At 40.3% G+C, this 23,105-nt stretch overlaps 11 protein-coding genes across 12 annotated transcripts; 7 read left to right on the forward strand and 4 right to left on the reverse strand.

The window, feature by feature from the left end:
- The first annotated feature begins 105 nt into the window (after positions 1 to 105).
- Positions 106 to 819, forward strand: Muted (biogenesis of lysosome-related organelles complex 1 subunit 5). The gene is made up of 3 exons (XM_018000207.2): positions 106 to 249; positions 310 to 581; positions 649 to 819. The coding sequence occupies exons 1-3, from the start codon at positions 228 to 230 to the stop codon at positions 817 to 819; spliced, it is 465 nt and encodes a 154-aa protein (XP_017855696.1). The 5' UTR covers positions 106 to 227.
- Positions 820 to 832: 13 nt separating this feature from the next.
- Positions 833 to 1,855, forward strand: LOC108608699 (uncharacterized). The gene is made up of 2 exons (XM_018000205.2): positions 833 to 1,421; positions 1,491 to 1,855. The coding sequence occupies exons 1-2, from the start codon at positions 833 to 835 to the stop codon at positions 1,778 to 1,780; spliced, it is 879 nt and encodes a 292-aa protein (XP_017855694.1). The 3' UTR covers positions 1,781 to 1,855.
- On the reverse strand, positions 1,777 to 3,252 carry LOC108608697 (zinc finger protein-like 1 homolog). The gene is made up of 5 exons (XM_018000203.2): positions 2,937 to 3,252; positions 2,773 to 2,884; positions 2,520 to 2,713; positions 2,264 to 2,459; positions 1,777 to 2,203 (listed from the first exon to the last, which is right to left on the reverse strand). The coding sequence occupies exons 1-5, from the start codon at positions 3,036 to 3,038 to the stop codon at positions 1,911 to 1,913; spliced, it is 897 nt and encodes a 298-aa protein (XP_017855692.1). The 5' UTR covers positions 3,039 to 3,252; the 3' UTR covers positions 1,777 to 1,910.
- Positions 3,253 to 3,363: 111 nt separating this feature from the next.
- On the reverse strand, positions 3,364 to 4,651 carry Polr3F (RNA polymerase III subunit F). Its single transcript, XM_089465268.1, has 3 exons — positions 4,510 to 4,651; positions 3,934 to 4,332; positions 3,364 to 3,872 (listed from the first exon to the last, which is right to left on the reverse strand). Exons 2-3 carry the CDS (start codon positions 4,324 to 4,326, stop codon positions 3,384 to 3,386), a joined length of 882 nt encoding a protein of 293 aa, XP_089321394.1. The 5' UTR covers positions 4,327 to 4,332; positions 4,510 to 4,651; the 3' UTR covers positions 3,364 to 3,383.
- LOC108608701 (uncharacterized) lies at positions 4,476 to 5,199 on the forward strand. Its single transcript, XM_018000208.2, has 2 exons — positions 4,476 to 4,615; positions 4,773 to 5,199. Exons 1-2 carry the CDS (start codon positions 4,526 to 4,528, stop codon positions 5,124 to 5,126), a joined length of 444 nt encoding a protein of 147 aa, XP_017855697.1. The 5' UTR covers positions 4,476 to 4,525; the 3' UTR covers positions 5,127 to 5,199.
- On the reverse strand, positions 5,127 to 6,745 carry Rpt2 (26S proteasome regulatory subunit Rpt2). The gene is made up of 2 exons (XM_018000202.2): positions 6,586 to 6,745; positions 5,127 to 6,526 (listed from the first exon to the last, which is right to left on the reverse strand). Exons 1-2 carry the CDS (start codon positions 6,586 to 6,588, stop codon positions 5,210 to 5,212), a joined length of 1,320 nt encoding a protein of 439 aa, XP_017855691.1. The 5' UTR covers positions 6,589 to 6,745; the 3' UTR covers positions 5,127 to 5,209.
- LOC108621330 (cytochrome P450 307a1-like) lies at positions 6,720 to 9,042 on the forward strand. Its single transcript, XM_089465142.1, has 2 exons — positions 6,720 to 7,150; positions 7,210 to 9,042. Exon 2 carries the CDS (start codon positions 7,239 to 7,241, stop codon positions 8,937 to 8,939), a length of 1,701 nt encoding a protein of 566 aa, XP_089321268.1. The 5' UTR covers positions 6,720 to 7,150; positions 7,210 to 7,238; the 3' UTR covers positions 8,940 to 9,042.
- On the forward strand, positions 8,946 to 10,165 carry LOC108621160 (uncharacterized). The gene is made up of 2 exons (XM_018018321.2): positions 8,946 to 9,481; positions 9,535 to 10,165. The coding sequence occupies exons 1-2, from the start codon at positions 9,206 to 9,208 to the stop codon at positions 10,093 to 10,095; spliced, it is 837 nt and encodes a 278-aa protein (XP_017873810.2). The 5' UTR covers positions 8,946 to 9,205; the 3' UTR covers positions 10,096 to 10,165.
- A 167-nt stretch (positions 10,166 to 10,332) lies between these two features.
- LOC108621158 (uncharacterized) lies at positions 10,333 to 15,036 on the forward strand. Its single transcript, XM_018018320.2, has 5 exons — positions 10,333 to 10,547; positions 10,612 to 10,785; positions 10,914 to 11,282; positions 11,380 to 11,648; positions 11,713 to 15,036. The coding sequence occupies exons 1-5, from the start codon at positions 10,514 to 10,516 to the stop codon at positions 11,980 to 11,982; spliced, it is 1,116 nt and encodes a 371-aa protein (XP_017873809.1). The 5' UTR covers positions 10,333 to 10,513; the 3' UTR covers positions 11,983 to 15,036.
- On the reverse strand, positions 12,472 to 21,228 carry Gdh (glutamate dehydrogenase, mitochondrial). 2 transcript variants are annotated; one of them, XM_018018315.2, is made up of 6 exons: positions 20,688 to 21,228; positions 15,100 to 15,534; positions 14,716 to 15,035; positions 14,295 to 14,499; positions 13,760 to 13,798; positions 12,472 to 13,140 (listed from the first exon to the last, which is right to left on the reverse strand). In XM_018018315.2, the coding sequence occupies exons 1-6, from the start codon at positions 21,088 to 21,090 to the stop codon at positions 12,869 to 12,871; spliced, it is 1,674 nt and encodes a 557-aa protein (XP_017873804.1). In that variant the 5' UTR covers positions 21,091 to 21,228; the 3' UTR covers positions 12,472 to 12,868. The 2 variants fall into 2 exon arrangements, with proteins under 2 accessions (XP_017873804.1, XP_017873805.1); XM_018018316.2 differs by lacking the exon at positions 13,760 to 13,798.
- A 286-nt stretch (positions 21,229 to 21,514) lies between these two features.
- Positions 21,515 to 23,081, forward strand: Srlp (Spliceosome-ribosome linker protein). Its single transcript, XM_018018317.2, has 3 exons — positions 21,515 to 21,763; positions 21,827 to 22,615; positions 22,684 to 23,081. The coding sequence occupies exons 1-3, from the start codon at positions 21,664 to 21,666 to the stop codon at positions 22,953 to 22,955; spliced, it is 1,161 nt and encodes a 386-aa protein (XP_017873806.1). The 5' UTR covers positions 21,515 to 21,663; the 3' UTR covers positions 22,956 to 23,081.
- The last annotated feature ends 24 nt before the right edge of the window (positions 23,082 to 23,105 follow it).

Consider the following 23,105-nt stretch of genomic DNA (forward strand, 5'->3'; position numbering starts at 1 on the left):
GTATCTTAAATTGTAATAATTTTACTTAATTGTAAATCATAATACCGTGGAATATGTTCCCATATAGATTCCATTTTAATTCTTGTAATAAAACTTTCATGGGGAATATCAGCAATGTAAAATACGACATTTATCGTATAGTATCTATATATCGATTAATAATTGGTATATCGTTGACCTACTCATGTGACAGATGTAAAAAATTTGGTGTTTTGTGAAGAAAAATAATGATAAGCCAGGTTGGAAGGGGTACGTGTTTTGCAGAGCTATACCTGGAAGACGTACTCAAGTGAAACTTCACTCTTTCAGAGCTATACAAAGTGCCGCATCGCATTTTAGACCACCGCGTATTTGTCAACGGCGAAATCGACACATTCTTGGATAATTTCGAACTGAAACGCAACGATAGCGAAGTCGAGACACTTTTCCAGGTCACCGAAATTGTGGGTTCACTAAAGTACGATCTCTCCGAGCGCTGCATTGCATTAGGTAACCAAAGGCTTACCGAACTTTCAACAGCTGTTAACAATTTGCTTAACGACGTTGAAACCCTGCTAGAGAAGGCCAAAGTTGAACGAAAAGTATGCATATTTCAACAATAAAAAAAAAAAAAAACATATTTTCAAATATTTCTTTTTGCATATTCAGCCCAGCGTTGAGCTACAGGAGGCAAGACGAGCACGTGAGCAACGCAAGGCAGAGTTTTTAAGCAATTTACAACACAACTATAAACGCATTGATAATTCGTTCGAGGAGAAGGAGGAGGAAATCGCCGAACTTTATTCGGATTTGCAGTTAAAGTTAAACATTAACAAATAAGTAAATCTACAACATGCTGAAGTCAACTATTGTGGACACTCGCGTTCGACTGCGGCCATCCAAAAAACTGTTGGATTTGCTGGGCGAGCAGAAGGAACATTTGAAAGAGCTGCCTGCTAATTTGGCCAAAATCCTAGAGAAAAACGGATATAGCATAGCCAATAGTACTAGAATCATAAGAGATGATGAGGTAGTCTGTAAGCGACCACAAATCGATGTCAAGCTGCTGAACAAACTGACTGCAAATTTACCAGATGTGCCTTCGAACGCTCAAGAAATTAATGAATTGCCAGAGGAGGAGGTGGAGGAGGAACCAAAGCAGCCTCTTACTGGCGACTTTTTATATCTAAACGATTTGCACTTTCTTAACTCAACACTTACCGAACTACGCAGGAACAATATTATTAACGTATTTCTGTATGAGTTAATTGAAAGCTGCGAGCTCATACTGCCCGAGAATGAGTACAAACCTCGCAATCCTGAGCTGGAGGCGCGTTGCCAGCGGCTGCGCGATGAGCAACAAAATCGCGAATATCATAAGATGACCAAAAATGTTGATGCGACACTCAAGCATATTCCCGAGGATACAGTAGCGTACCAATGTGAGTTCACCAAAGCTATTATTCCACACTCAATTGTTAACGTTATAAATCACTCTCTCTCCCCTGCAGTGAAAAGTATTAATAAGCAAATTATAGCTGTAGCCCAGTTCATTTTCTCGGTGGCAGCCGGATTCACTTTTGGATTCTTTGGGGTCAATTTGATGGTTGGTCCACTACCTTTTGGTTTCCGTATTTTACTGGGCGTCATTGTGGCGTTGGTAATAGCGCTGGCCGAGATGTACTTCCTGGCCAAGAAGCTGCACGAATACGACGAGGTCTTGGATGCGCCCAAACGGAAAACTCCAAATTCACCGAAGGCTAGTGGCGTGCAAATTTTGCAAAAACCGCATGTTGATTAAAACGTTATTTAGAAAGCTTAGTATTAAGTTTTCTTCTGCAATATTTTGGGTTACATAAATAAGTTTTGATTTTAACAGGGGGAAGGACTTTTCGGATATACGATGAGGCGATACACACATATATATATGCTTATTCGTAGTGGTTTTGTTTCGGGTTTGGATTATTCCAGCTGTCATCCAAGCTATCATTGCCTCCGCGACCCAGCACTGCCATTATATATACAAACAGAATGAAGGCCAAAATGCCACTGAGTACCAAGAACCAGGTACGGCGCCAAGGTGGACGCGAGGATGGTGCATAAAAGCGTCGGGTCCAACGGGAGAATAACTCGGCCGGCGAGCGGCGTTGATATTTATTATCATCACGATCGGTGCCGCCAATCGGCGGCTGTCGGGGCAGCAACGGACGCCTGCTGCTAGTTCCTGGAGATAAATTAAGTCTGTTTAAGAGAAGCACATATTAGCTCAGGAGCTTGAACAGACCATGTATGTCAGAGCTAGGCGGATTAAAGGCATCCATTAGCAGCACGGAATGTGGACTGGAGCTATCAATACCTCCATTCGGTTTCATACGCTCACGCTCGCCGGCGGAATGATGATGCACTTTGGTAATATTGGGAACAGCCGATTGGCTATTAATCGTTTTTGCTTTGAAGCTGTTGTTTTGTTCATCCGAAAGCTGAAATTCAAATTATTTATTAATATATGAGCATGGTATATAATTCAGTTCGGAGCTTACCAAAGCAAGGCCCAATCCACTTCGACCCCAGTTCACCTGTGACAGATATTGTTTGAGTGCATCTGCAACTGGTGAGACCAGGTTCGAAGTTGGAAAAATTTCCACACTGCAACTCGGACATTGGTGGCCACTAGGCGCTGTATTGGCAGGCAGACTGGCTTGGCGTGCATTTAAGCAGTCCCAGTGATAAACATCTAAAACAGAAGCCAGCTTGTTAAAAACACAATTTTCCAGAAATTGCAATCTTCCTTACGGTAGCACACTAAGCGCACGCATTCGCCCTGCTCCAGGCCGGTGCCACAGAGCGTACAATTGGATATATAGTCGCTATCACGTAGCCATTGCAGATACGATTGCACTATGCACTACAAGAAACTGATTAACAGAGAAAATATTATACCACATGTATTCACCCACCTTGGGATGGCTCTGAACCATGCAGTGCTCACAGACATTGACTCTGTGCTCAAAGCAAAATTGGTTTGTCACCAAACGTTTTGGACACTTGCAAAGTCCCATTTTGTGTAGGCTAAGTAATTATTGTCGTTCTTTGTCGTGTTTCTACGTAGAGAAATTGGGCTGACACTCGTAATTTGAAAAGGCAGCGTTAATTTGTTTTATCGCATATTTAGTATATATATCTAAATTAATTTCAATTTTGTGCTTAGCTTTTGCTGGAATTTTTGTCGAACAACAACAGAATCGGCAGCCACGTATTTCTACTGTTTCCAGACCGAACAAAGTTTATCGAACTCACGATTAATCGATAAGCTGGGTGTAGCTGCCTCCTATGGGAAAGGGGAAGGCGCGCTAAATACATTTAAATGAACACAGCAGTAACAAATATTTTAGGTCATTGCATATTTAATCTAACCATTCATTCATATATTGGCAATTAATAGCGGTCACATCACCACAATTGGAGCAATTCTTGATCACAGGGCATATGCCACACGGCATTTGCACAAAACCAGGTGCCGGCAGAGGTAAATTTACCGCACGATAAACGTACGTGCCATCTGATTGTAGAATACGTTCTGCGTTGCCATCGTACACAACGGTTTTCAATATTGTCTCTAAGTCATCCTCATCCAGATTGACTTTACTGATACCCAAATCTGATATGAATTTGTGCACTTCTTTCACAGTACAGCAGGACATTTGCTTAAACGCCAGTGGTCCATCGCGTTTCTTCTCGGCACTTTCACGTTTCATTTGGAGGAATCGCAGGCATTGTTGGTTGAGCACATCTACGAACTCGACTTCAAAATCTTGGTCCTGATACCAAGCACCGCCTGTCACAGATCGATCTGCTTCTAAGTTGTAAAGCATATAGACTTTCTTTTTGCTTGCCTTAAATAAATAAATTTAAAATTGTTTAATTCGGATTCGATAGATTCGTTAACTTACTTACGTTCACAGATTTGACCGCTTTAATAAGTTTCTTGGTTTCCAGATTCTTGAGAATTTTGTTAAGTTGAGTCATATTCAAATTAGACTTCATGCGTATGTCACGTATCCAAATTCCTTTGTTACCGCCCTCCTCCACAATACTATAGACCACCTTCTCTTCATTATCCGCATCTTTGGGCAGTGCACTCTTCTTTTCCGGATCCTTGGCGCGGTAAATAAGTTTCTCTCCTTTCTTCAAAATCTCTATGCCACCTTGCTTCAACAATACATTCAGGCCTTCGACCCGCGAAGCTGCGGGCATATCTGACAACGCTTTAGTAAGGTCATCGTTTGTCGCTCCACCTGGTATTCCTTGGATTACTGCGAGCAACAGTTGAGCAACCTCGGCTGCCATTGTGATCTGTAAGCGGAATGTTTACATGATTTTCTGTAGGTAATAAACTTTACGTGTGGAGTCACTTTAAATGAGGAGCAACTCTGCTATTGTGCTGTGCAGCTCTAGAAACACATTACACGAATGTTTTGGTTTTCTATAGCCGAAACATAGTTGTGGTGCTGCATCTTGATAATCACTTACGTTTTACAGAGCTAAAATGTCACAAATACACAGTTCTAATGACGAGACCGATTTTAAAACCGTCAGCAAAAATAATTACCAGCGAATTCAGGAAAAAGTAGAAAAGGTAAGACAAAAGCGTGCTTTGAACTGAGTTGCTTGTGTGCCAATTCTACGAACAGCGTCTGTTAATAACAGGAAGAAGCAGTCTGTTAAGTGGCAGTCACTGTTAATAAAATCAAATGTCATTATACCATTTGAAATAAATCTGATTTTGCTTGCAGATTAATTATGCTGATGGAATCGCTGATGGACGCGAACAAAGTTTTCAGAGCAGCTTTGACCAGGGCTATTCAGATGGACTAAAGACTGGCATAGAGTTAACTAAATTTTCAGCCTTCTACGATACATTAACTAAAGCAAATATTGACGACAATCTGGCAAAGGAGCACCTGGCGTATAAGAAAATGAGGTTGGCAAAAGCTATAGATAAAATCCACTTCAAGTATTTGGAGCATCAAAGTGAACCACTCAGCATTGTATCCGAAAAACAAAATGCCTATGTAGACAATTTATTAGAACACTGCGCCGATGCACTGCACACAACAACAAATTTGTTCAAATCACAAGCAAAATGATTTGATGGATTAAGATTAACCTGGTTTAATGCTTGCGTGTGATTAGGAATTATAATATATGTTAACTGAAAAATTGATCTGACTTATAAATACAGTCCTTCGGGCGTGCCTTCCTTCTTGCGGTACAAGACGCTCTCCTTTGATTTCTTAAAGTCCTCGTTGGTCACCTTCATGCGACGCTCGCGCAATGCCATCAGTCCTGCTTCTGTGCAAATCGCCTTAATATCGGCACCAGAAAGATCATCCTTTGCCATAATTAGCTCATTCAGGTTCACGTCCTCAGCGAGTGTCATGCGCGATGTGTGTATGGTGAAAATGCGTCGCTTGGTCTTCTCATCGGGCAAGGGGAACTCAATCTTACGATCAATACGTCCCGGACGTATAAGCGCTGGATCAAGTGTTTCAATACGATTCGTTGCCATGATGACTTTGACATCACCACGAGAATCGAAACCATCTAGCTGATTCAGCAACTCCAACATGGTGCGCTGAATTTCACGCTCGCCTCCTGAATTGGAATCGTAACGCTTTGTGCCCACTGCATCGATTTCGTCTATGAAGACAATGGACGGCGCGTGCTCCTCTGCTACGCGGAACAATTCGCGCACCAACTTTGGTCCGTCGCCCAAGTACTTTTGTATGAGCTCGGAGCCGACGACACGTAAGAAGGTCGCTGAAGTCTGATTGGCAACGGCCTTGGCGAGAAGCGTTTTACCCGTACCCGGGGGACCATACAGAATAACTCCCTTTGGTGGTTTAATGCCCATTTCTTCGTAATATTCGGGATGAGTTAGCGGAAGCTCGACAGATTCTTTGATCTCCTGAATTTGAGTGTCCAACCCACCAATGTCCGCATATGTTTCTTGTGGCGCTTTTTCTAGCTTCATGACCGTAACCATGGGGTCTGTGTCGTCGCTGAGGACACCCACTACAGCATGAACCTTATGATTCAACAGGACAGAGCAGCCAGGCTCCAATTGGTCCTTGTCAACGAAGGACAGAATGCTAACATAGTGCTCCGAGCCCACGGATGTCGACACAATTGCATGATTGTCATCGATAATCTCCTCCAAATTGCCCACAGACATTGGTGTGCCACGCAAGTCATCAACCTTCGAGCGTTCTTCTTCGTTCTTTTCGTCTTGTGGCTTGAGTCGTTCCTGGTTGCGTATAAACTCGTCCTCCATCATCAAGTAATCCTTGATGCGCTCCAATTTGAGCAACTTTAGGCGACAGCGAGTATGAGGAGTCACTTGTGGCAGCTTCATGGCTGCATCTGGACCCTTTGCGCGACGCTTCTTTTTGCCAACGCGAGTGGGAATTGGTGGCTCATATTTCTTCTTTTTGTCTTTGTCATCCTTCTTGTCTCCAGTGCCACCCTGTGCCGATTGATTTTGTCCCTATAACAAGAAAGCACTCAATAAACTCAAAAGTCTAGACCGTTGCCAAGCTAATTTACCATTTTGCGTTTTTACTTTAATATCTTCAAAAGAAAATGAATTTTGTCGGCAACACAAACAGATTTTTACTAGTCATAACCGACTTGAAGTTAGCTGCGGCTACGATGCCAGTGTGTACACTCCATGTTAGCCATGGTTGCATAGCATGAGAATCAAATTTTGGCGCCTACTATATATTTTAAATTTAACATTGCTTGGAAAATGAATTCCATTAGTGTTCTTTGACTTTATTTATGCGAATTGGCCTATTTTTATTCTTTTACATATATATTTGAGAAAATCAAATGAGCCGCTTTCAAATAGTGTTTCCTAAGGCTAAGGTTCCATATGTAACATGGCATCGCTGTTAACATAGCGTCTCATTACAGAAGTTACAACTTACTCAACATATTCACCTCAAAGAGTAAGGACATTACAAGCCGACGAGATCGTTTAAGAATTAACTAAAATGCTACTAACTACAATAAATATATAGTGATAGAAAAAGTGACAATCACAAAGAAGCAATATCTATAACGTCTGCGTTTCTTAGAAATCGGTTACATATTGGTGACTTATTAACAGGTATATAGTTAGACGCCTGCTGATCCACCTGTTTTAATGTATTTTTTTACTCATTTAAGATACCTGCATACTCTGCCTGCATATCAAAATGTTCTTCAATGTGTTTTACCTATTCATCTTAATTGTCCTGATTCTGTTCGTAGCGTCTTATATTTTAATATTATTTAAATGCAAAAGAAAAGCGATTGTCGAAACTGTTTTGCCCAATGGAGAAAAACTTAAACGCGCATTCAAGCAGGCTCCTGGTCCACATCCTTGGCCCATACTTGGCAATTTGGATATAATTGGCCAGTTTGACAATCCCTTCAAAGGATTCGGAACACTAGCAAGTTGTTATGGAGACATTTACTCCTTGACACTTGGACACACTCGCTGCCTTGTGGTAAACAACTTGGATCTGATACGAGAAGTTCTTAATAAGAATGGAAAATTCTTTGGTGGCCGTCCGGATTTCCTACGCTATCATAAACTGTTTGGAGGTGACCGTAATAACTCCCTAGCTCTATGCGAATGGTCACAATTGCAGCAGAAACGACGAAATTTAGCTAGACGTCATTGCTCCCCCCGAGAATCGTCGTCATATTTCTCCAAGATGTCCTTGATTGGATGTGCAGAGGCTGACATATTAATGGACGAGCTGGAGAAAGTTATTTTACCTGGGCAGCCCCTAGATTTGAAGCCCATTTTAAATGCAGCCTGCGCGAATATGTTTAGCCAGTATATGTGCTCAATGCGATTCGAGTATGATGATAAGGAATTCAAGAAAATGGTTTGGTTCTTTGACGAAATCTTTTGGGAAATCAATCAAGGACATCCACTGGATTTTCTGCCTTGGCTGGCACCATTCTACAAACAGCACACAAATCGCATTGCACATTGGTCGACAACAATACGCAAGTTCATTCTGAATCGCGTTCTGGAGCATCGGGAGCTGAACATCGATCCTGAGGAGCCAGACAATGACTTCACCGATGCTTTGCTAAAAAGTTTGATTGAGAACAAAAACATGTGCCGGAACACAATCATCTTTATGCTGGAAGATTTCATCGGTGGCCATTCAGCTGTTGGGAACTTAATAATGCTGGTGCTTGCCTATATAGCCAGAGATCCAGCCATTGGTAGACATATTCAATGCGAAGCCGATCTTGTGTCAAATGAGGGAAAGCGAAGTATTACTTTAGAAGACATGGAACAAATGCCCTACACAATGGCCACAATCTTCGAAGTCCTACGGTACTCATCATCACCCATTGTTCCTCATGTGGCTACTGAGGATTCAGTTATATCTGGATATGGAGTAACGAAGGGCACAATTGTGTTTATAAACAACTACGTACTCAATATGAGCGAAAATAGTTGGAAAAACCCTCAGAATTTTTGTCCAGAAAGATTTTTAGAGGAAACTTCTATAAAGAATACTCAAAAACCATCTACATCCAATGATAAGAGAAAAATGTCTGAAGGCTCTGACTCCGGCATAGAGTTCGAAGAGAATAATCATTTTGTAAGCACTATAGATAATCAAAATAATCTGAAGCGCCCAAAGTTTCAATTGAGAAAAAATCTTCCACATTTTTTACCATTTAGTATAGGGAAACGCACATGTATTGGACAAAATTTAGTTCGAGGATTTGGATTCATATTACTTTCAAATATTTTATTGCGTTACAATATAAGCAGTAAAGACATTTCGAACATAAAAATTAATCCAGCTAGCTTAGCGTTACCCGCAAACTGCTTTCCACTTATATTGACGGCACGGTATAAAATAAAGCCACTACAAATTTAAAATTATTACAATATCGGTCAAATATATATATTTTTATTTTCACCTCTATAATGTAAATCTTAAATAAAAACAATGTATTTCAAATAAATCCTCTTTTGACACAGATCTTCGATTTTGCTGATGATATCGAGTTCGTCATATATCGATATTGTAGCAAAAGGAAGCTAGTTCCTAAGTGGCGATAGTGTGCACATTTGCATCTCAAACCCAAACAACTCAAGTTTGTTTACTAAAGAAACCCGCGAAATTATCGAGACTATAAGTAAATGGCACAGAACTCTAAAAATGTTGAGCTTAAACTCCAAGACGTTGACGTCTTAACTACAGGAATCGTTGCGGAGTTTGTAATTAACATACTCGACTTCCTTTTATTCCATCGTAGTCAAATTCCGTTCGTGTATAAAACATACAAATATTATGTGAACAAATGGGATGATGATGCTCAAAATGAAAATAAACAGGAATCGTTTAAGCACTATCAACTACAAAAACAACGATCCTTGGCTAAGCAGACCAAGGATGCCATCAGCAATATGCGAGAAGTAAATATAAACAACGCGTAAATGAATATATTTCAATTAAAATTTTTTCTCAGCTAATACGACGAACGTTCAGGAGCAACAATACCGTCAAAAGTTTGCGATTTCTATTTGGAAGTAATAGATTTATGCCATCAGAGTCGTACACAATACACATACCTCACGCATCCATATCAAAATACCACGGTGACCTGCACTCGATGCCAGATGGGCCTATGAATCAAACGCTTCTGCAGCTGCTCACATGCGAGGAGCTCTACACGTTGTGGTCAACAGAGCTGAAGACTACGAATGTGTTTCTGGAACTGGAACTATTTACAAATGAGCAAGATCAACAGGTGGAGACTTGGAAACTGTTTCCTAAGGATGTTGTCAGTCAGTTGCCCCGAAGTTGTAAAAATGTTCATTTGCATTTGTTGCATGAGACGGACAAATCTGAGTTGCAATGCTGCAAGGAATTGACTATTTATGAAGATATCGCCATTTTGAATTTAAATTCAACAGATGCCAAGGTCGAAGAGTTCATTAAAGAGACAGAAGAAAGGACTGGGTGGTGGCAAGCCGATGTAATAGTTCGTGGATTTAAGGCACCAAAATTCGACTTGTGGTCATGCTAATAATTTTTAAATATAAATTTACCATATTGTGCCAATAGCTAGAAATACAACTAAGCATATATTCTTTATACTTTGAAAAGCTTTTAAATTCCAGTCGAATCCTTGAGAGAGCTTGAGCTAATGGTAAAGGAATAAAATATAAAAATTTTAAATCATTTTAAAAACTCCGAAATGAACCACTGACTTGTTGATGCGACCGCGATATCTGTAGCTCGATAGCAGCGGTGTAATTGGACAATCGGTTATCGAACCAAACGAGCATAACAGTTCAGCCCTGACGCTTGCATTTGTATTTGATTCGCGTCCCGTTTACATATAATTTAAAGGTTTGGAAACGATTCAGAAGCAAGAGTCTAGTCATTCGTCGTAGTCACGCTGTTGGTTGTGTCGTCGTCGTCGTCGTTGTTGTCGCTGCAGTATGTCTGAGAAACCGACTGTTTTAATTTTGGGCGGTAAGTGCAAGTGGGGAAGTGCAATCAGAGCGATAACTGCGACTTATCTTGTTTGTATCTGCAGGCTGCGGCTTCATTGGACGCAACTTGGTGACTTACTTGCTGAAGAATGATCTGACGCAGGAAATACGAATTGTTGATAAGACGCCGCCACAAATGGCTTGGCTGAATGAACAGCAAACTAAGGCCTTCGCTCATGATAAAGTCGAGTTTTTCAGCGCGAATTTAATTAATGCCGGTATGTAATAATGCAACCCACTCACGCATACGCATACACACCACGCTCACGCACACACAGACTAAAACAGGTTTTGATTTGATTTGATTTGATTTTTGTTGTTGCTTGGGGTCCTTTGTGTATTGCAGCCTCATGCAAATTGGCATTCGCACCACACCCAACAACGAATCGAGGCTGGGATTTGGTCATCAACTGTGCAGCCGAGACGCGTGCGAACCAAGATGATGCCGTCTATAAGGAGGGCATCTACAAGCTGAGCATGAACTGTGCCAATGAGGCAGCCAACCAGCAGGTGAAACGCTTTGTGGAGCTCAGCTCGGGCTGTGTGAACAGCAGCGAGAAGACGCCGCTGAAAGAAGACTGCAAGCTAGAGCCCTGGACGGGCGTGGCCAAACAAAAGCTTAAAGTCGAAAAGGAGTTGGCACAGATTAATAACCTTAGCTATACGATTGTGCGGCTGCCAATTGTTTATGGCATTGGTGATAAGCGCTACTTAAGTAAGTCAACATCGTCGTCAGCAATCGCAATCGTAATCACAATCACAATGTGTTTTGTATATTTGTACAAATAACAAATATTATAACTACTCCACAGTGCCACGCATCATAATAGCAGCCATATACAAATTTCTGGGCGAAACAATGAAACTGTTGTGGAACGATGCGATGCGTCTCAACACGGTGCATGTGAACGATGTGTGTGCTGCGATTTGGCAATTAGCTCAGAGTCCAAAAACGGCTGGACAAGTCTACAACATTGTGGATGACTCAGCGTCTACGCAGGGCAGCATCAGCGAGTTGCTAGTAGATATTTTTGAAATCAATGTTGAATACTTTGGCATTGTTATGTCCAATTTGACCAAGGTATGTCATCAGTTTTGCTCAATGATTCATCGTATATTTAATCACTAAATATTCATTGCTCTAGCTGTATCCAAGCGACACGGTGGGTGAAATCAATGATAAGCACATGGCGCCCTGGGCAGATATTTGTCAACACAATGGCATTGATAATACACCGCTGACACCCTACTTGGATGAGGAGCAACTGCATCATAAGCACCTCAATCTGGACAATACGAAACTAAAAGACTTTGGCTATGTGCTGCAGCACCCAAAGGTGACGCGCGCCCTGCTTATGGAAATGATTGATGATTATGTGAAACAGCAGCTCTTCCCCAAATCTTTGGCCATTTAAATTGAAGCAATGAACTCATTTTGGATCAAGCACCAAGTTAATACGCACAGAACAATCTTTTAGTAGTTAAGTTGAAAGTTTTCTACTATATATACGACCACAAACTATCTTCCACAATTTATGCCAGGTTTTTTGGCGTGTAATTTGTTTTGTAGCGTTCGCAAAAACGATTATGAAAAGTGTACTTATAGTATTATGTATAACTCCCAATCTTTTTTGATATATATATATATATATATATATATATATATATATATATATATATATATATATATATATATATATATATATATATATATATATATATATATATATATATATATATATATATATATATATCTAAACATATCGTAGTATTCCCATACATTCCAATCAATTATAAAATGTATACCTAATGGAAAGACTAAAATTGATATTGTGATTAATTTAGTGGCCAACGACAATTGTCAATTTTAATTAAATCTAAATGCAAAGAGAAAACGCAAATGATTTAATGTTTGTTTTGTTTAGTTTATGTGTATATTTGATTACTTTAAAAGTTGCGGCAACGGAGCGTTTCGTACGTTACGAGACATAATTGAAAAATGCAATTGCTTCACTTTAACGCTCATTAAACTTAAAAACTTACAGAAAATCAACAATAATCATTGTAAAAGCAAGCTCGCTTTTCTTTTTGTTGTTTGTTTAGCTTAATGTAAAACACAATATGAAGTTAAAAAGTTGAACAAATTCAGCTTCAGCTAGTCCTTTGTCGATCATTATAAATTAATTTTCATTTGTGACTTTCTAAAAACGGAGGTGCGCTGATGCGATGCCATATGCTTAATGATTTCTGGCTTGCTGAGTTCGGTTGATTAATAAACTAGTTAAGTTGTAGCTGCGAAGCTTAGAAGGCCAGACCGGCGTCACGGTATGTGGTGAAGATCTTCTCAATGGAGTTGACATAGGCAGCGGTTCTCAGGTCCAGACCCAGATTGTATTTCATGGCCGTCTTCATGATGGCGCGTGCGGAACGCTCCATGGTGTAGTCCAGGCCAGAGTGCACAATATCCTTCTCGGAGGCGCCAGAGATGCGCTTCTGGAACGACTCGGAGGGCGTCACGGGGATGCGACCGCCGACACGGCCAAAGCGACGCTCCAGGGACTCTTGTACGGATTCTATATTATGGCCATTTCACAAGATGAACGAGAGCGAGGGAGAGAGAGAGAGTGGAGAGAGATACAAAAAACAAATAAAGCGATTAATTCAGTATGCCTCATGCTGGATATTTGTGACGTTAGCAGCAGCCGCCAAGGTGTTAACTAGACAGATTAGGTTAGAGCACTGATGGAGGAACAGTTAGAGCACAGACAAGATGTGTATGTGTATAAATATGTATGTAAATGGATGGGGAGCTGGCAAGAGATGTCCGGGTGTGATCTAAACAGATCCTCAAGATCTGTGTCAATGCATTGATGGTGCGGATAATGCTGACAAAAGGAACATAACATTCAAAAAAATAAAGGAAAAATCCAAAAGCTACAAAACAAAAACTACAAAGACAAATATATATGTATATGTACATATATCTGTGTAATAGAGCATACAGAAAAGTTTTCTAAATTATACAGGGTAACAAGAATTAATGTAGGCGGTTCTGGGCGTGTGTCTGTGTATGCGAGTGTGTGTGTGTGTAGGTGTATACATCATGAGTAACAGTAAAAGGCATTTGTTTTGTTTTTTTATGGGGGGTTCAGGAGGATAATAGAAAAAGAAGAATTAATAATAAGAATGTACCGTCGTTAATAATTCTTTCAATTGACTGTTGGACTGAGTCTACATTGGTGATAGAGAAACAGAAAAAAAGAAGAAATAGAATAAACAACGAATTACTAAGATGGCATTATAATTAAAGTACGGTCATAATAGTTGGAGATACGAATATTGATTGAGAATTGAGCACTAAAATGAATTGAGATATTCAATTTGGTGATTTGTGTCTTTCGATAGAAACCAAACGGGAACAGCAAGTGCTTCAGAGTCAAGCCGAGCCGAGCAGTTGCTTTTCTACATGGTTTGGCTGGGACAACTAGCCCGAGTTAATAGATATAAAATATAACAAATAATAATAGAATTTTAGAAAACCATATACCCCTAAATGAATTTTAAATGAAATGGCATGATTAAACGTACAAGCCTATGATATATTCTTATATGTAAGATAGATAGATGGATAGATAAATAAGATAAATAGCAATATAGGTAGATAGTGTGCGCAGAAACTGCAGATGGTGCGCCTAAGCCTATATAGTTAAAGACCCTAACAACTTACCGAGCAGATGATAGTTGGATTCGCGCTCATATTTGAAGGTCAGGCGACCGTATGAGACATGGTTCAGGTTCTTGAGCCATTCGAAGAAGGAGACGGTGACACCGCCGGCATTGATGTACAGATCGGGGATGACCAAAATGTTGCGATCAATGAGTATTTTGTCGGCAGCGGGTGTGGTGGGTCCGTTGGCAGCCTCGGCAATGATCTGTGTGCGGAAAAGTGAAACACTTAATAAAGGAAAAGTACTGGGAAAGCATCATGAACAAGACTGTAAGCTGCGAGAATTGACATGGATCCATTTGATTATATTACAATCAGTAAAGACTTTTGAGAGTGGAAGTTTCTCTGCTTCAAATCAAACGGAGTCGAGCCCGCATCAATCATTTGCCTACAGCCTTGCTCGTATCTTTTTGATACGCACTTTGCATTGAAGTCTGCCCGCATTCTCGCTGTTGATGACCTTCTCGACGGCCGCTGGAATGAAGATGTCGCACTGCTCGTACATCAGGTTCTCGCCCTCGTACGGCTTGGCATGGGGATAGCCGACGACGGTGCCGTGCTCGTTCTTGTAGTCCTCCAGCAGCTTGGGATCAATGCCCTCTGGGTTGTACAGTGTGCCGTCGTGCTCAATCACACCGATGCAGGTGGCGCCAGCGCGCGTCAGATAGCGGGTGGTGTGCAGGCCCACGTTACCGAAGCCCTGCACAATGAAGGTCTTGCCGCCCCAGCCGGGCGTGGTGCCTGCGCGAACACAACATGGTTAGAGGAAAGTCTTCCAATCAATGGCAATGGCAGTGTGACTTACCAATCATGCTCATGTAGTTGGCCTCGTTGATGAAGTTCTCCAGGCCGTGGAAGACGCCGCGACCGGTGGCCGAGACGCGTCCGTGAATGCCGCCCTGGTTGATGGGCTTGCCAGTGACACAGGCATGGGCATTGATGTCCAAGTGGCCGATGGTCTTGGCATAGGTATCGGCAATCCAGGACATCTCACGCTCGCCAGTGCCCATATCGGGGGCGGGCACATCGACGCCGGGGCCAATGAAGCCCTTCTTGGCCAGCTCAAGGGTGAAGCGACGCGTGATCTTCTCCAGCTCATGCTCGGAGTACTCCTTGGGGTTGATCTTCAGGCCGGCCTTGGCACCGCCGAAAGGCACATCGACGCAGGCACACTTGAAGGTCATCAGCGCGGACAGGGCTTTGACCTCATCGCGTGACACATCCAACGAGAAGCGAATGCCTGCAACAAAACGAATTGCATAAGCATTACGTATACGACAGGTGTTGTGCCTGGGCACCCAATGAAGCCTTGAAAGCAATTTCTATACTAAGCAAAGTATTCTTTGTATATGTATATGTATATATATAGAAAAGTACATTCCTTCTGAGCAGCTTTGCATTTGTCTTGTTTATATTATGTTGGCCTAAATCCAATTACAAAGCGCTAAGAATAGACTAAGAAAAACATATGCGATATTTCGTTTCTTTTTCTGTACCTATTTGAAAGCAAAAGTTGATTTCTGAGAGACAATTTGTCTTCGCATTTCCCTGCTCACGTGCAACTGGGCCATAATCGCATTTGGTTGCTGCATTTTAGCCAAGGCGCAGTACTTGAAGGCGAACTGGGTCCGCTGAGCAAGTATTTTCATTTGTTGCTTATCTTGTTTGTCACATTTATCTTTAGATATCTTAAAAAAAAAGTTCTTCACGATTAGATAAGCAACTTCCTTATGCTACAAGTGGCGTGCGTTTCAAATATATTTTGTTGCTCAATTTTACGATATAATCTATAAAATATGAATGACCCTGTACAAAGTTTAATAATTTTTATCTATAGACATATACATTTGTATGTAGGTGCCTATGTACATGCAACATACACACATATGTATGTGTATAAGTATTTTGTATATATAATAGCATACTAGCATATTCAAAATAATCATCAATCAGTTTTCCTTTTTTGTCAATAGACAAGCCCCCTAAAAAAAAGACAAGCAAAAAATAAACAAATCATTTTTTGCTCATTAAATGCGGTTGCCAAGCGTCCAATTTGATTTCTTGGCCATGAATCCGTTTGAACTTTGGCATTCCAGCAAAGCAGATTTCGGCATTTGAAGAATCTTATCAGCTGCACACACACACACGCATGCATGCATGTATTGGTGCGCTGCTTACGCTGCCAAGCAGTGCAGCTTCTTCAAGTAACGGCGCTGGACAGCAGCGTAAACAAACAAAAACTTGACGAACAAAATTCTGCAAAGCAATAAAAAAAAATCAGAAACAACAATAAAAAGCTCAATGCGCTGTTGCCTGTTTTCTTTGCTATTTCTCATCCATTGCCCTTTCTCTTTCTTTCATTCCACAATTTGTGCGCATAACAACAGCGCAAAAATACATTTTTTTTTTTCGTATACTCAAAAAACAAAACTTCAGCTCTATTTATTCTTGCGTAGCCGTTGTGGGCCTTGCAAGATACGTTAATAATAACCGGCTTTATCTCTACACTGAGGAAAAACAAGACGCTTGTTTACTTGTTTTCGGCAAATATTTTCATTAAAAAAAAAAAAGGAGAAAACATACAACAACAAATATCGAACGCGTGATTCCTATTTTATGTTTTTTTCATAGTTCTACGTTCTACCACACACGTATCGCAGCAATCTATTTATGCATAGAGCTTGCCAATCTAGAAGATACAGTGAATTCTATATATATATATATATTTGCCCATAGCTGTGTGTGTATGTATGTGTATATACTATATAGGTTATACAATCGCGCGCGATAAGTTCTTTTGCTTTTTTGGGGGCTCGATCGTATGGGGCTTACATATTATATATGCTGCCACGTCTATGAGTAGTACGTCTATGAGTTTGTGTGTGTGTTTGTGTGCCATTGGCAACAGCAATCGCAAATTCATAGACAAAACCGGTTGGACTCGCTGGGGGTCCGAGCACATCAGCTGACTGAGCCATATGATATATACATGTTGGATTTTAGCGTAGGCTGACGAAATCTTAAGTTATATATATGATAAGATATAGTCGAATCCAGATAGTACAGGAAATGGCCTGAGAGCTATGTACGTATGTACCTACTTACATACAAACACGTCGTGAACTGCCAAAAATAATTGTAAACACCTAACACTAATGCATTCTGGGCAACACAATTGAAGCATTTGAACAAGTGAACAAATACATGTACAGCTCGTATGATGGAGGTGGAACTGGTAATATCGAGAGTTTATCTGAAATATTTGCCACTTGAGTAAGAAACATGTAAGCAAACAAATGAACAACAAGGTAGGTTTTCACACAACAGTTAAATATTGACACAACTTATTTGAATACAAATTGCGAATGGTAGCCTTATAGATTAGAAATGTTGTAAACAAATCGTATATACATATGTATGTATGTAGATATATCAAGTACAGTCGACTCGGGGAAAACAAAAAACTAAACAAACTTACATATTTGAATTTTTAATAAATTAAGTTGAATTTTTTTAATATATAGAATTTGAATAAATTTGTATAATATATATTTTCTAGTATTTTTTCGTATTTTTTATTAACACTAGCATTTTGAAAATATATATTTTCCATAATATTTTTCATAAAACATTTAAAATGTTTATTTATATGTTTTCAAGAATGTTTTTCAATTTTATTTATTACCTTGTTTATAACATAAATGTTAGTATTTTACTTTTGTAAACAACTTTCTCTCTCTCTCTCTCTCTTTTTCTCACACACATACAATCTTTACTTAACGAGCCTCTACTGTACATAAGGCGTGTATTGATAACACGTATATTATTACATTGCTTAGATTATCAGCGGAAACATCATTTGATTTCCAAGTAAATTTCGATAATTGAAGGCAAACACACAATGTACTCAAACTGGGGAAATATGTACTACGAGTATATGCTTTATGCTTTAGCCCATGCATATTTCAGCTGCTATCAGTCTCATTTACTTGTCAATCCATTACAAATACCATATGTGTACATATATCATTTACATGTATGGATCGGCTTATACATTCACATATAGCAAATAAAATGAATAAAATTGTCGGACAGTTCAACGACATAGAAAGCTGTAAGTATATAAAGACAGCCCAAAGCACCCGATTCACTTGCTGCACAGTGTGTCTAGACTCTAGAGTGTGAAACATGTGACTCATGCTATTCGCACAACGTGCGCATCACGTGAAGCGCACAAGAAATTAAAATTAAATTTGCTGATTGAGGGAGATACAGTATTTTTTTTTTTTTTTTTTTTTTGCACACCCAATGCTGCGCGTCGAAAACCGGTTTTTGTGTTTTCGGCTTTTTATACTCTTTTATTTTATTGTCTTGCGAAGGGTACTTTCAATTTCTTATTAGGCATGTAACAGATAAGGGAAGTGTGGAAAAAAAACTAAATAAAAATATAGCTTGCGATCAACCCTAAAAAGGGAAACAGAGAACGAAAGTTCATTTAGAATCAGCTGATATATGTATAAGAATTTAACTTATGAAATTGTTGATTAATATTTATTATTATTAGAGGAATTCCGAGCTAAATAATAATTCTACTACTGAAAATTCTACAGTTAATAAAAGAAAGAGCTGATACTATACTAGAATATTATATTATATATGTTTTTATTATATCATGTATTCGCTAGAAATCGTTAGGAATTTCATTTAAGCCTTATGAGAGTATTTAAAAATTGTGTTTTTTTCTCATTTAACTACACTCTCTTGTTCTCCTTCTTTTATTTTATGATTAGTTTTTGACGTCAAAGCGTTCAGAGAATAAACTGCAAAATGTATTTTGCCGAATTCGAGCCGAGCTATGAAGTCATTTTGTGTCAATAAATTACAATCATACACACAGACAGAGAGACAGACACACACACAGAGACGTGCGCTTACTGTACTGAATGCAATTAACATTAATTAGAGTAATGAAACTTGAACCTATTTCAAGTGCCCACTAAAAGGCCGCACAAATGCCGCTAAACAGTTTAGCACCCATATCGAGTACATTCAAATAGTATAAATATAAATATTTAGTCTATATGCTTATAATTTTAGTAGCCGTTAGAAAAATATCGAAATATCAAAATATTTAAAGGCATAATTAACAAGCTCGTGTGGTTGGCAACAGCAAGAGCAAGTCACACTTGTTTACAACCAGTTTCAATGATGATATGAAATCGGCAATAAAATCATAAAGTTGTACATTTATTCGTCGATTTATGCTCCGTGTGCCTCCCGAGGGCGAAACCTCCTATCAATAGCAATAGGCAAAAGCAAAATAACGGCCACAATTATATACTATGATACGACACAAATTTATATACATATGTATTTTTTGTTATTTTCTAGTCTACTTTTCAGTTTGTTTTTTTTTCTTTTTTTTTTTTTGCCTAGCTAAGGTCCGATAAGAACCGTGTGTACAATTTTTAAAACGCTAAAAATATAATTAAAATGTTTCAAATAATATGAATGATATCCCAATAAACTAACTAACTGATGACGTCATTTATTAGTATATTCATTATTCACTCTATAACAGTAAATAGAAAAGGGGGCGGGGCCACGTGCTTGACAACAAAAATTGTTTTTTTTTTCTTTTGAGCCTATTAACACATGTTTGTCACACTGTGCACTATTCGCTGTACTGTTCTTCTTCCAATTGGAAAAAAGAAAAACAAAACAAAATACAAAGCAAAGGAATAAATAGCGTTATTAAAAATAGAATACAGACAAAGCGCAAAATGACAAAAACAACAAATTATTGAAATTTTGTTTTTGCTAAGGCGTTAGGTGAATCGAAATTGGTGTTAATTCGCACGATACATTCGTCTTTTGGTGGGCGTGCCAGGCGGATGGGGGCGTGTGAACTACACTTGAAGGGTTTGGAAATCAATTGGCGGCACGTGGAATACCCTACCAGCTGCTTATGCAACTGGACCAACGGTACAGAAAATACAGACGCAATACCACGGGAACAGCGTCAATGTAAACAAAACGTGGAGAGTGCGCGAGAGCGAGAGAGAAGATGCCCAATGGGGACACACAGTTAGTAAGCGGACCGACACACGAGTGCGCTGGTTACATAATGCCAACGGCAGGAAAGAACTGCATCAGATGTAGAGAAAAATCGATTTTGCCAACAGTTGGCAAGATGTTTCCCACACGCCGAGAGTACGAAACAAAATCCAAAACAAATATGCCGGCAAAAGGTAAACGCAGACAGAATATGGAAAGAGACACGACGAGAGGAGAGCAAAAGAGACGCAAAAGGAAACCCGAAATGCGTATCGAAAAATGTTTGTTATATTCGTTTGTGTTTGGCTTGGTGCGGAATGGTGTGGTGGGTCTTACCTCCTTTTGTGGGAATCCTGTGTGTGCTGTGCTGTGCACGATAGCCGGTAATCATCTCGTAGTTGCCCGCATCGCGACGCAGTGGGAATGCAATCTCGATGATGTGATCGCAGGGTTGCATAAGCATGAGAATACCCTTCACCTTCTGCTTTTTCTCATCCAAAGACAGCTTGCCCTTCATGTCATCGATCAGGCGATCCTCTGATATTTGGCAACCGCGATGGAAGAAGTACTCAACCATGTCAAAGAAACGGGGATCCTTGGCAGTTGGCACGTCCTTTAGACGATCGGGAATTTGGTAGTTGCGCGTCTGAAGCACAGCAGTGGGCAATGCCTTCGCCAAGGCGGTCAGCTCATGCTGACGCATGGCTCCCTGTCGGGCCAAACTCTTCAGGTGATACATGACTTATATACGATATGCGACGCACACACAAATTTCTAATATTCTATATTGGTACCGCTCCTTAGCTGCTGCTGCTGCTGCTGCTGGCTAACAATCAACCGCTCGCTTTTCGACGCCGCTCCAAACTGAGTACATTGCGGCGCGCTCCAAGCCTTGAAAGCTTTCTCATTGAAAATTTCTCACCAGAATCATGGTGAATTTTGCGTTTATCAAACCGCGCATAATAGCGATGGGGAAAATACCAAATTCAAAGTATCGATAATTGCAATAGCTTTCAAAAAACATATTCAATGAAATAGAAATAAATAAGTAAATTATGGCAGTCATATGCATTTATTTTTAAAGGCCCATAACGAATAAACTGATCGTTCAGTGTTTCGACTTCTCACCACTAAATATCGATTGCGCGATTAACTATCGTATAATTTACAGCTGTATTGCTTCACCATAGGTGGCAGCCCTTTATACGATATTCAGAAATTTGTTTTGAGAATTTAATTTGCAGTTCTTTGATTGCTAAGAAAGTTTAACAAACATCTGTACTAAATTAATTAAGTTCTTAACAATTTAAACATGCTCCGCAAATTCGGAATACAAGTGGGCCAGCATATTGGCCAACATTTACGTTCGGCGCCTCGCCGCATGTTTAGCTCAACAAAAGCATTGTACAAAGGTAGTTGAAACCAACGTGACATAATGTTTACAAAGTAAATTAAATAAACTAATGATTTTTCAGAGACCCCAACTAACGCCGAAAAGGAACCGGAACAGCCCCCAAGCATAATTATCGAGAAGGATAAAAATATAACTTTAATCGGCATAAATCGTCCACAGCAACGCAATGCCATTGACTCGACAACCGCCTCGAAGCTTTGTGAGGCCTTCTCCGCCTTCGAGGCGGACGATACATCGCCGGTGGCGGTCCTCTATGGTGTGGGTGGATCGTTCTGCTCGGGATTTGATATACTTGAGATCAGCACTGACGAGAAGGAGGAGATAAGCGTTGATATTCTGATGCGCCCTGAGGGATCTGTGGGACCCACTCGTCGCCACATTAAAAAGCCGGTCATTTGCGGCATCAATGGCTATTGCATAGCCAATGGCCTGGAGCTGGCGCTCATGTGCGATTTGCGCGTCATGGAGGAGTCCGCTGTGCTGGGCTTCTTCAATAGGCGCTTTGGTGTACCCATGCTTGATGGTGGCACTGTGCGTCTGCCCGCCATGATTGGACTGTCACGCGCGCTGGATTTGATACTCACTGGACGACCAGTGGGCTCACAGGAGGCGCACGATATCGGTCTAGTGAACCGCATTGTGCCCACCGGCACAGCGTTGGGCCATGCCCTAGAGCTGGCCGCGTGCTTGTCCAAATTTCCGCAGCGCGCACTCAATCATGATCGCAACTCCGTCTACTCGGCCTCGTTTGAGACATCAACGTTCCACCAGGCGGTGCAGAACGAGGTCATGTATACGTCTCGCGAGATCATCGAAGACATGCAGAACGGCATCAAGTGGTTCAATAACAGTGAGTGGATTCTCGGTTGACTGAAACCAGCTATAATATACTAAATATATTATTTCGTTTCATATCAGCGTTCAAGGCAGATACCACACACTCGTGGCTAAAGCGTGATCGTTCCATGGCTGATTGGGATGACGAAGATGTGGCCATGGCAGCTGCTCAGAAAGAGGTCAAGAAACAGCAGGAAGAGGCAGCCATTGTTGAGGCTGAGAAACAGAAGCAGGCGGAGAAGACCAAAAGCAAATCTAAGAAAGCAGCCGAACCAAAACCTGTTGAAAAATCGAAAAAGGACAGCAGTGACAATAGCGAACCTGATTCAACTGAAAAGCCCAAAGATAAATAAGAGAAGACTCAGTATATATGTGAGACACGCTAAAATATGTACATACTCTTCATTCTTACACGCAGTTCAGAACTGAATAACTTTGAATTTGTTAACTTATTTAAATACACCAACACAAGAGAACAATTAATTGGTTTATGTTAAACTGTT

This window comes from Drosophila arizonae, chromosome 2, assembly GCF_054131065.1.
Source record: "Drosophila arizonae isolate 15081-1271.41 chromosome 2, UAZ_ARI_1.0, whole genome shotgun sequence".
NCBI lineage: Eukaryota > Metazoa > Arthropoda > Insecta > Diptera > Drosophilidae > Drosophila > Drosophila arizonae.

Excerpts from the sequence above, each read along its gene's own strand:
- Muted (XM_018000207.2), top strand. The coding sequence starts at position 228 with ATGATAAGCCAGGTTGGAAGGG. Across the intron at positions 250-309 it reads GATAAGCCAGGTTGGAAGGG|AGCTATACAAAGTGCCGCAT; the intron begins GTACGTGTTTTG and ends TCACTCTTTCAG. Across the intron at positions 582-648 it reads AGGCCAAAGTTGAACGAAAA|CCCAGCGTTGAGCTACAGGA; the intron begins GTATGCATATTT and ends TTGCATATTCAG.
- LOC108608699 (XM_018000205.2), top strand. The coding sequence starts at position 833 with ATGCTGAAGTCAACTATTGTGGACACTCGCGTTCGACTGCGGCCATCC. Across the intron at positions 1,422-1,490 it reads GGATACAGTAGCGTACCAAT|TGAAAAGTATTAATAAGCAA; the intron begins GTGAGTTCACCA and ends TCTCCCCTGCAG.
- LOC108608697 (XM_018000203.2), bottom strand. The coding sequence starts at position 3,038 with ATGGGACTTTGCAAGTGTCCAAAACGTTTGGTGACAAACCAATTTTGC. Across the intron at positions 2,714-2,772 it reads CGTGCGCTTAGTGTGCTACC|ATGTTTATCACTGGGACTGC; the intron begins GTAAGGAAGATT and ends CTTCTGTTTTAG. Across the intron at positions 2,460-2,519 it reads GTGGATTGGGCCTTGCTTTG|CTTTCGGATGAACAAAACAA; the intron begins GTAAGCTCCGAA and ends TTTGAATTTCAG.
- Polr3F (XM_089465268.1), bottom strand. The coding sequence starts at position 4,326 with ATGGCAGCCGAGGTTGCTCAACTGTTGCTCGCAGTAATCCAAGGAATA. Across the intron at positions 3,873-3,933 it reads AAGCGGTCAAATCTGTGAAC|GCAAGCAAAAAGAAAGTCTA; the intron begins GTAAGTAAGTTA and ends TATTTATTTAAG.
- LOC108608701 (XM_018000208.2), top strand. The coding sequence starts at position 4,526 with ATGTCACAAATACACAGTTCTAATGACGAGACCGATTTTAAAACCGTC. Across the intron at positions 4,616-4,772 it reads TTCAGGAAAAAGTAGAAAAG|ATTAATTATGCTGATGGAAT; the intron begins GTAAGACAAAAG and ends TTTTGCTTGCAG.
- LOC108621330 (XM_089465142.1), top strand. The coding sequence starts at position 7,239 with ATGTTCTTCAATGTGTTTTACCTATTCATCTTAATTGTCCTGATTCTG.
- LOC108621160 (XM_018018321.2), top strand. The coding sequence starts at position 9,206 with ATGGCACAGAACTCTAAAAATGTTGAGCTTAAACTCCAAGACGTTGAC. Across the intron at positions 9,482-9,534 it reads CCATCAGCAATATGCGAGAA|CTAATACGACGAACGTTCAG; the intron begins GTAAATATAAAC and ends ATTTTTTCTCAG.
- LOC108621158 (XM_018018320.2), top strand. The coding sequence starts at position 10,514 with ATGTCTGAGAAACCGACTGTTTTAATTTTGGGCG. Across the intron at positions 10,786-10,913 it reads CGCGAATTTAATTAATGCCG|CCTCATGCAAATTGGCATTC; the intron begins GTATGTAATAAT and ends TGTGTATTGCAG. Across the intron at positions 11,283-11,379 it reads TGGTGATAAGCGCTACTTAA|TGCCACGCATCATAATAGCA; the intron begins GTAAGTCAACAT and ends ACTACTCCACAG.
- Gdh (XM_018018315.2), bottom strand. The coding sequence starts at position 21,090 with ATGTATCACCTGAAGAGTTTGGCCCGACAGGGAGCCATGCGTCAGCAT. Across the intron at positions 15,535-20,687 it reads CAGGATTCCCACAAAAGGAG|GCATTCGCTTCTCGTTGGAT; the intron begins GTAAGACCCACC and ends GTTTTGTTGCAG. Across the intron at positions 13,141-13,759 it reads TGAAAGAATTATTAACGACG|AATCCGTACAAGAGTCCCTG; the intron begins GTACATTCTTAT and ends GCCATAATATAG.
- Srlp (XM_018018317.2), top strand. The coding sequence starts at position 21,664 with ATGCTCCGCAAATTCGGAATACAAGTGGGCCAGCATATTGGCCAACAT. Across the intron at positions 21,764-21,826 it reads AACAAAAGCATTGTACAAAG|AGACCCCAACTAACGCCGAA; the intron begins GTAGTTGAAACC and ends ATGATTTTTCAG. Across the intron at positions 22,616-22,683 it reads CATCAAGTGGTTCAATAACA|CGTTCAAGGCAGATACCACA; the intron begins GTGAGTGGATTC and ends GTTTCATATCAG.